The sequence below is a fragment of the Tarenaya hassleriana genome, unplaced genomic scaffold (genome assembly GCF_000463585.1).
Source record: "Tarenaya hassleriana unplaced genomic scaffold, ASM46358v1 Cleome95, whole genome shotgun sequence".
Classification (NCBI taxonomy): Eukaryota; Viridiplantae; Streptophyta; class Magnoliopsida; order Brassicales; family Cleomaceae; genus Tarenaya; species Tarenaya hassleriana.
The window spans coordinates 87689-98535 of record NW_010971897.1 but is presented as its reverse complement, the minus strand read 5'-3'; the positions used below and the strand labels follow the sequence as shown (position 1 = coordinate 98535).

The 10847-nt window shown below is 38.5% G+C and overlaps 1 protein-coding gene across 1 annotated transcript; it reads right to left on the bottom strand.

Annotated features, from left to right (window-relative positions):
• Positions 1-1516: 1516 nt before the first annotated feature.
• Positions 1517-2827, bottom strand: LOC104804727. Its single transcript, XM_019201454.1, has 3 exons — positions 2155-2827; positions 1893-2040; positions 1517-1787 (listed from the first exon to the last, which is right to left on the bottom strand). Exons 1-3 carry the CDS (start codon positions 2825-2827, stop codon positions 1517-1519), a joined length of 1092 nt encoding a protein of 363 aa, XP_019056999.1.
• Between the last annotated feature and the right edge of the window lie 8020 nt (positions 2828-10847).

The following is a 10847-nucleotide window of genomic DNA, read 5'->3' as shown; positions in this document are numbered from 1 at the left end:
GAATTCCGCGTCCCAAGGTGGCAAGTTGACAAGTTGCGGAATCTGTTATTCCCGGTCCGCCGGACCAACTTCCTGGTCCGCCGGACCGGGGTCAGTTTATTTTTTTTTTTGAAATTCTTCTCCCAGTCTGCGCGTCTGTTCCCACTCCGACTGAGCGGTTGGTCCGCCGCAGACCATTCCTGGTCCGGCGGACCAGCCCCTTTTTTTTTCTTTTTCCTTTTATTCATTCTTTCTCGGTCCTTTCCGCACGTGACGATTCTCGTGCCTCTCCCCGACATTGTACCATCACTTTTGGTGATTTCGTGATATCTATTTTTAATTATTCATTTTAAAATAATTAAATATTCGAATCGGGTTTCGGGGTATTACAGTAATGCTAGGATAAGTGCTGAGGTCAAACGCTGCTTCAAATTCTCAGAAACTAGCATCGCATTCAGCAGTCCACTCAAACTTGACATTCTTCCCTGTCAGCTTCGTCATAGGTCGGGCTATCTTGGCAAAACCCTCCACAAACCTTCTGTAATAACCTGCAAGCCCGAGAAAACTCCTAACTTCCGTAGCAGAAGTCGGGGGTTTCCAATCCATAACTGCCTCGATTTTTGCCGGTCCACCTGGATTCCTTGGACTGATACAACATGACCCAAGAAACCAATCTCCTGTAACCAGAAACTACATTTGCTGAACTTTGCGTACAGACGGTGCTCTCTCAGCTTATACAAAATCTTTCTCAAATGCTCCTCGTGTATCTGTTGGTCTGGCGAATAGATGAGAAGGTCATCGATGAAGATGATGACAAACTCGTCTAAATATTCCATAAACACGTGGTTCATCAACTGCATGAAGACCGCTGGTGCGTTTGTGAATCCAAAGGGCATGACTACGAACTCAAAATGTCTATATCGGGTCCGAAACGTTGTTTTCTGTATCTCCTCCTTGACCCGGATCTGATGATATCCCGATCGTAAGTCAATCTTCGAGAACCACTTGGCCCCTTGCAGTGGATCAAGTAGCTCATCAATCCTCGGCAGCGGGTACCGATTCTTGATTGTCACTTGGTTGAGCCCGCGGTAATCAATACACAGACGCATACTCCCGTCTTTCTTTTTCACAAAGAGTATCGGTGCTCCCCACGGTGAAACGCTCGGGCGTATAAACCCGTTCTCCACCAACTCGTTCAGTTGTTTTTTCAGCTCTGCCATTTCTGTCGGTGCCATCCGGTACGGAGTCTTAGTAATTGGTTCTGTACCCGGTAGTACATCAATACTGAAGTCTACTTCCCTCTTCGACGGTATCCCCGGTAAATCATCCGGAAATACATCCGGAAATTCCCGAGCAACAGGTGTATCTTCCAAACTCTTCTCCGGTTCTTTACTAGCCGTGATAACCACTAAAAATGCATCGTTGCCCTTTCTGACCATCTTTTCGCTTTCAGCGCCGAGATGATCGGGTCCGTCGATGGTGCTCCTCTTCCTTTAAATTCAAAACCTCCGGAATCTTCTTGAAACCAGATCGTCCTCTAGGGGCAGTCGATATAAGCCTGATATTTCGTCAACCAGTCCATGCCCAGTATGAGGTCATAAACTCCTATAGGTACCACAATAAGGTCTGCTGTCATTCGTCGGTCGCATATGTCAAGGGGTACGCCACGCAGAGTCACCTGAACCGTAAGGGTTTCCCCTGCCGGTGTACGCACTGTAAAGTTACTCATCGGATCGACCTTTCCTGTACCGATTCTCTCCACTATATCCGCGTTCACAAAACTATGAGTCGCCCCAGTGTCAAACAATCTGTAACAGGATACCCCGTATAAGTGAAGGGTACCTGCGATGGTTCTTTGTTACCTTCGTACTTTAACAAACAATGGCTACCCCGAATCAATAAATATATTATACGAGTAGAGGTAGAAGAATACCTGCAATCGCATCTGCCTCGACTCCCTCCTCTTCTTGAAGCTCCCGCTCTGCTTATCGGGCATAAACCCTCGGGGCCACTCCAGCTCCAGCGCAGGTCTCGGTGGTATAGCCGCTTGCGCTTGCGGCTCTGCGGGTCTCACCGTACAATATGTCGCATAGTGTCCTGGCTGCTGGCACCGATAGCAGACAGGTGGCCCTCTCCGAGGTGGCGGAGGTAATGCCTAGGTGACTGGCGCCTTACCCTTGTCTTGCACTCGGCTGCTCTGGCCAGTCTGACCAGTCTTCCCCGGCAGACGCGTATAGGGATGACGTCTAGGAGGACTTCGGTCACGGGCCCTACTGGCTCTCTCCTCCTTTTCCGCTTCCTCTACTTTCTCCAGCTGGTCAATGCAATGGCTCAGAGTTCGGAACTCCTGGAGCGTGACTCTCCAGCGGAGTGAGGGTCGTTGTCCCACAACGAACTTAGTGATCTTCTGACTCTCTAGGGGCACCAGATGCGCCGAATGCTTAAGCATGCGTATGAATTCAGCTTCGTACTCCCTCACAGTCATGTTCTCTTGCTGCAGGTTCAGGAACTCAGAGAGGCGGCTTTCTTGATTCTGTCGACGGTAGTACTTCCTCTCAAATTCCTCCCAGGTGAAACGATGTCTGTCCGGCATCCCCTGTACCACCTTCTCCCACCAATGTCGAGCTTGCTCGGACAAGTGATGGCTCGCTAGTAGCGCTCGATAACGTGGGGGACATTGAACATATTCCAGGTCTCGTGTGATGCACGTCATCCATTCTTCTGCAGCCTCGGGATCCAATGATCCTCCGAACCTTGGAGTGTGCATGGCCCGTAACTCCCGAACAATAGGTAGGTAGCCCCCTGCCGCTGTCAGTGCAGGTAGCGGCGGAGGCACGTCCTCCCCCATAGGTTCCGGACCTCACGCTGGGGGGTGGGAGATGTGCCATCAAGGTTTGTATCATGGTCTCCTGGAATGCATGAAATTCATTTCGTATCTCCTCCTGAAATTTCCTAAACTCCACAGCCTGGGGAACATGGTTGGGGACATTGTTGTCTCTCGTCGTAGACTGAGCACATTGTGGCGCCATTTCACTGCACCACGGTTAAGGTAGCATTAGCGGTGACCTCAGACAACACATCGTATGTACGGTTCTTTGCAAATAATTTTTCTTGGGACATGGTTTTCGAAAATATTTTCATTGTAAAAATCCTAAGGTAGTGAGGCGTTCTTTCTCGTGGAAGGAACGTTGCTCTGATACCAAAAGTTGTGACACTTGTATCCCGATTCCCGTCACAGGATGTGCCACATGGACTAAAAGCAATAAAATATTACAAAACTACAATAACGGAATTTTTAAAACCGTTTTAATATTAAACACGCAGCGGAATTAAACAACAGTTAAGTCTTAAAACACACATGTCTGAATTGAAAAGGTACAACCGTACAAACATAGAAATCGTATCCCATAGTTCAAATCATACAATAAGGAAAACCCCGTACACGATGCTGTCTCTTCGAAGTCCACCTCAATCATGCTACTCGTGCTCCTCGTGATCTGAAAAAGGTGAAACCACGAGGGCTAAGCACAACTGCTTAGTGAATGACCCGGCCGGTCGGATCCGATAAACTCGTTCCCAACGAGAACGGTATTAAAACGATAAAACACAAAATTTATTATTCAACGTTAAACATATATTCATATCATATTAGAACATCATCATATCAATTCCCGTATAGCTTCACACCCTCGAGCTAGCCGTAAACCCTGGTCACTTCTCATGACCAGGAGCGCCTCTCACGCCCGTCACATCTCATGACGTTGGTCGTCGCATCTCACGACAATCAAGTATGTATGGCTTCGCACCATAGAGTTAGCCGTAAACCCTAGTCACATCGCATGACTAGGAGCGCATCTCACGCCCGTCACATCTCATGACGTTGGCCGTCGCATCTCACGACAACAATGTGCCTCACGCGCACGTCACTTCTCGTGAAGATCGATGTCACTTCTCGTGACCCATCGGAGAATAAACCTAATCATCATACAACGATTCACTCGGTGTATGTCGCACATCTCACCACGCATTCAAATTATTGATTTATTCCGATTCTTCCCTTTTTCGTTTTGTCGTGTTCCGGCTCGTTTTTCACATAGTTTGGTCATCCCAAGGTTTATATTTCATCCCAAGGCCTTTTTGGCTCAATTTCATCACTTTTGTAGTCTGGATCGGTCGGTCCAAGCATTCCCTGGATCAGGACCGGTCGGTCCAGACAATTTCGGGCGTTTCCGGCATTTTCAGGGTCTGGACCGATCGGTCCAGAGTCTAGAGACAGATCGCGATTTCGTGATTTCATCCCAGATTTCGGTTCGACTTCGTTGGCTCATAACATACTCATTTCTTGTCCAAATTGGGCGCCGTTTGTTTCTAAATGTTCATCGAAATGTCCTCTTATGATTCTAACTATCAATTTATTCAATTATCACACCTATTCTAGGTAATAACCCGAAAGTCTCGGATTTAGAACGAGTTTGCATTTTTCTCTGAAATTTACAGTTTTTCTTCGATTTTCAAACTTTCATATCTTACTCGTTTCTACACCAAATCGAGTGTTGTTTGTTTCTATGTGTTCATTGAACTTACACTTTCTAATCATGCCCAGGTTTCATCGAATTAATACCATAACAACGATGAAAATGAACTCACACAGAGGCAACTCGAGCCACTCACCTCAAACCAGGACTGTTTCTGGTTTTGCCCGGAGTTGATGGAGTTTTCTGGCAATTCCGACGATGGCGATCCTCTCAGACGTCCTAGGGTTTCCTGTTGTCACTTCCCCGAGCTCCTTTCCTCTTCTCTCCCTCTTTTTCTCTTCCTCTCTCTCTCTTTCTTCTCTTTCTGCTGGGTTCTTCTTCTGCAGAGGAAAATGGTTGAGGTGCCATCTTTGCGGAGGTTTTTCATAGACAAGGAGGAGTCACATGGGCATTAGCTCATTCCCACTGTAAAGCCTGCATCGTGGAGGGTCCGGGGGTGGCCACGACGCGTCATTTGGTGTCCTACGCGCTGAGAAAAGCCTGTCTGAAGTCGGCAACTCGAGCTGGATTTTCTTATGTCTGTCGGGCTGGACCGGTCGGTCTGCCTCTTAGACCGGTCGGTCCAGACGTCCTGTTTCCCGTGTTTCATCGTTTTCTCATCTCTTTCCCGGTATTTTAAAGTCCATTTTTAAGGTCTTTAAGGCCCGTAGATCGAATTTTTCTCTTTCCGGAAACTAATTAAAAATTTTGAATCTGGATTCGGGGTATTACAGTCAAGTAGTTCTTTTCATCACGAGGTCTAAATACATCTTTATTAACATCTAATGACTTTATTACAATGAGAGTACTTAATGGATGAGTTTTATTCATATAAAATCTTTTAAGTACTTTTTCCAAATAAGTAGATTGATGTAAGAAAACTCCTCTTTTAGATATTCAATTTGAAGACATAAACAATATTTTGTTTTCTCAAATTCTTTTTTTAAACATTTCACAACTTGTAATAACTCTTCAGGAGAACCATGATATTTAAATCATCTACATAAACAGAAATTATAATGAATTTAGATCCTATGGTTTTTATGAATACACATTGACATATAGGATTATTATTATAACCTTCTTTTATTACAAATTCGTTAACGGTTATGCCACATTCGTTCTGATTGTTTCAATCTATACAACGTTTTGTTTTACTTTACCGAGTAAATTTCCCGGGAATTATCAATATGTGATTCAGACACTTTAAATCCTTAAGGGATTTTCATATAAATATTATGATTTAATGATCTATACAAATATGTTGTGACTACATCCATGAGGCGCATTTCAAGTCTTTCATATACTGCCAGACATATTAAATATCAAAATATTATTGTATCCATGATAACTCTTATTTTTCTCTATATTTTTATGAGAGTTTGTCTAAGTTTTATAGTATAATCACATGCATTTATAGGCATTCTAGGCGTGTTAGGACACAAAATCCGGTTGCACTTTAGTTTTGTAGAGTTACATGTTTCAAAGATGATTGGACTAAAACAGGAACACTTTTGGAGTTTTAGAGATGAAGTTCAGAAGAGACATGCATTACGAGCTCAATAACTTTCTCCACAGAAGTCTAAATGATGCATGGTGTATACCATTGGAAAGAGTATTTAAATAACTTTGCATAGACGTCAAAAACATCAAATCCGACATCGGAGTAGAAAGTTATGGACAAAATCGTGAAGCCTAAAATTTCAGAGGTCTAAACCGGATCAATTTAATCTAAACCGGACCAAACGAAAAGAAACTCTAATTTCGCGATTTTTTAGAGTCTTAATGGAAAAAGGACTCTTGTGAGCTACCCTAGGGTTATAAAAAAGGCCTAGACACATCCTAGAACAAGAGAGAAGACTTAGAGACATACTTTGGAGATCTTTTGGTGAGAAAAGAATAGAAGTTCACGGGATTTCGGGAAGAATAAGGAAGATTCGATCGTGGAGACTACACATCGACATGAACTTTTCTATCCTTTCTTTCATCTCTTTTTCTCTGTACTTTTTATTATTTTCTATGAACCATGAGTAGATCCACGACTATGGGTTAGGGATTCGTTTGTGTTTTGGGTATGTTTGAACCCTAACTTGGATTTTGACGTTGTGCTTGTTTCGGTTTATCGATTTATGCATTCTTTTCTATTGGTGTTTGCTGACCACTTGGCCAATAATTTTAGATTCTGAATCACATAGAGATATGGGTTTAGTTTCGGATCAAAATCGATGAATGAATTGTATTATTCACATAGAGATATGGTTTAATCGATTTAGGATTGATGATAGCATTCTTCATGCATTTAGGGTTAACTTGAATAGATTGAGAGATTGATGAGTTATTCTAGGTAGTGAGTTGGTAGACCGAGAGGTGAATTCTCTATCTTTGTAGCTTGATGATTCCCGAATACAAGTACGATGTCGTTATTCTCGCATGCTTAGCATATACCCATACACGCGAATACGGTCCCGACACCCATGGTCATCGTTGCTTGATAGTTCCCACGTTTTTTATTTGCTTTCTTATCTTATTTGCCATTGATTCCACATATTTTCACCATCACTTCCACTTGCTTGCTTTGATTTGGTTTCGATTAGGGTTTAGATTTAGCTACTGGTCCTTGCATTCAATCCTGTGTTACGACGATCCGTATCCTTGCAGTGAGTTGTGAATCGGGTTATAAATTCTAGACTCGGTACACACGTATCAATCCACACAGGAGAATATATCTCTTCATAATCAATACCGGGTATTTGGATAAAACCTTGTGCAACAAGTCGTGCTTTATATCTGATAATTTTATTTTGTTCATTTCTTTGTCGTATAAATACCTACTCGTTTAATGTCTTTCGGTGTTTGGACTATAGGTCCAAAGACATCTCGTATGTTAAACGAGTCTAATTCAGACTTGATTGCCTCTTTCCATTTTGGCCAATCATTTCTATTTCTACACTCTTCTATAGAGGTAGGTTCATGATCCTCATTTTCGTTTATGATATCGCGCTCTATATTATATATAAAAATATTATCGAAAATTATATTGTTTCGATCCAATCATTTTTCCGTAGTGACGTAGTTAATCGAGATCTCTTCATTTTCATTAACTGTAGGTACCTAATTCTCTTCATTATTAACTTTGTCAACGGTCTCTTCTAGAGAAATATCCTCATTTTTATCATCATAATTGTTTGTTCCTTTCCTTTTCCGAAGATTTTTATCTTTGGAACCAATTGGTCTACCACGCTTCGGGCGTACCTTAGACTCACTAGCAATCGTAGGTTGCTCTTTATGTACATCAATTCTAATCGGAGCATTTACAGCTGGAATATGAGATTTTGTTATTCTTTTGTGGTCAATAAATGCATCTGGCAGTTGATTTGCAATACCTTGCAAATGAATTATCTTTTGAACTTCTTGTTCACCATTCTTTTGTTCGAGGATCTAAACCTTTTAATGATAATTCATTCCATGATAGCTCGTTTTCCAGTTATATTATTTCCCCTTAACGTTAGGAATAATGATTCAACAAAGTGACAATCTGCAAATCTTGCAGTAAATAAATCTCCAGTCATTAGTTCAATATATTTGATTATAGATGGAGACTCATATCCAATATAAATCCTCATCCTTCTTTGAAGTCCTATTTTTGTGCGTTGTGATGGACTAATCGGAATATATACCGCACATCCAAATGTTCGTAAATGGGAAACATTTGGTTCCTAACCGTGAACCAATTGTAACGGGAAAATATCATTATAACTTGTTGGTCTGACGCGTATAAGTTATGATGTATGTAGAACAACATGTCCCTTTGCTCTTATAGGGAGGTTAGATTTTATAAGCTTAGGTCTCGCAATCTATTGGATTCGTTTTATAAATGATTTCGCCAGACCATTTTGAGTATGAACATAAGCTACAGCATGTTCCACTTTTATCATAACCGACATACAATAAGTTATAAATGATTGGGACTAAATTCACCAACATTATCAAGTCAAATTGTTTTTATCGGATAATCAGAAAAATGTGTCCGTAATAGTATTATTTCTATAAGTAATCTTATGAAAGCCAAATTACGAGATGATAATAAACACACATGTGACCATCGAGTTGATGCGTCAATCAGAAACATAAAATATCAAAATGGTCCACATGGTGGATGAATTAGGCTATATATATCACCATGAATTCGTTCTAAAAATGTTAATGATTCATTTCTTATCTTAGATGGTGAGAGCCTTTTTATCAATTTTTCTTTAGAACATGCAACATAAGAGAATTCATGGGATTGAAAAATCTTCTAGTTTTCCAATGCATGACCACATGAATTTCTTAATAATTTTTCGCATCATCGTTGAACCATGATGGCCTAATATGTCATGTCAAACTTTAAATGTATTTCTAAACTTCTTTACATTGTCAGTAAATTTTGAGTTTACTGTATTATATGATTCACTCATTCTCATAGTTATATAATATAAACCAGATGAGAAAAGCATATAATTTTTCTAACATATATCTTTCGCCCGTCATAATTGAGGTAATACAACGATATTCCATATTTTCTTCATTCATAGTCTCAATATGATATCTATTAAAACAAATATCTTTAAAACTTAACAAACTTTTTTAAGACTTAAGCGAAAATAATGCATTTTTTATCATGAGTTTTGTGCCATTTGACGTAATAAAACTTGTTCTCTGGAGCCCTCAATTATCTTTGCACATCCTGATATCGTATTGATATGTGCTTAACCATTTCTCAAATTCGAGAAATATTTCTTATTTTAAGAATAGTGTGTGTTGTCGCACTGTTTATAAGACATATCCTCAACTTGGGTCTCAAATTGATATTTATCCATAATCTATAAAGAATAATACTCCATCTGTTTCAAAATAATTTTTGTTTTAGGTTATTTCACATTTTTTAAGAAAAGAGAACAAAATTTACATATACCCTTATTTAATGATAAAAACAATGTTACCATTAATAACTTATTGGAATTTGATAGAGACAAAATTGAAAAATATTGTAAACAAATGTCTTGAAAATGTAGAATGACAAATATTTTGAAACATAGAAAATAACTTAAAACTATAAATATTTTGAAACGGAGGGAGTAATAAATATTGAATAAACTAAAAGCAATAGAAATTATATATCAATACCAAATAAGATAATTAAAACTATGAAATAACCGAATGATAAATATAAATATTAGACAGAATTATAACTTTTCTGATACACAAGATCGATATATATGGCGAGTGTAGAGCATAGTTAGTTATAATAATTTTATAATATGATATATGAAAAATATGTAAATGAAATAATAATAAAATTATTTCGAATAGCTTCGTGCTGATAACGTGTTGTAAAAATAATAATAAGTAAGAATGTTAAAAAGAGATATGAAGAAGGGAGAGTGTTTGTTTTATTCTTTCTTGTTTTGGTATATTTACAAATGGGATTACAAATGCCTATTTATAGGCTTTAGAAAATGAAATAACATCATTTGAATTAATAAAAAAAGAGTTATATGAGTAAATTAAATATAGACATTAATCACACTTTTACATTTATTTCTTAACAATGGTAATAAATTTTAATTTTTAATTCTAATAAAGAACAATATGTCAACAATTCAAAACAAATTAAAATTAAATATAATAGCATATCTTAAATAATTTCCATTACTCCTTTATAGTATGTCTTAGTATATGACCACCAACAATTTTGTTTTTATCTATCCTTTGATATTCATCTATATACTACAATCTACATGCTACATAACAAAATTAGAAACTCGTAAAACGGAAAAAAAAAATGTTTATGTAATTTTGGAAAATTTTATCTTTTCTTGTGTCATTTTAATAATTTCTACACGCGAAAAAAGTCATCAAAATGATCTGATGAGTTCATGTATTCGGCTTCAAAACTAATATATTTATACACAAATGGTATTCGGATTCAACATCGGTGTCTTAGATGAAGCAGTCCGCCACTATGAGATCATATTAAATAAAAAAACTTTATATGTTTATAATCAATTATTACGAATTAGGATAAAACTACAATTGATTTGTTCTATTCATGTGCCAATATGTGCACTCACATTGAGAAGTTGACCTTCACCTCTAATTGTAATTATATAATCTCCTAATTAGCCGGTCGTTTTCATCAAATAAAATAAAAAGACAGGCAGACAGGGAAATTAAAATAAAATTACGAAATTTAACAAACCATTTCTGAAGAAATAAGCTTCAAGTGGACCTTTATATATATATATATATATATATATATATATATATATATATATATTCAAGAAGTTATATATGTGTGCATAGATACAAAGA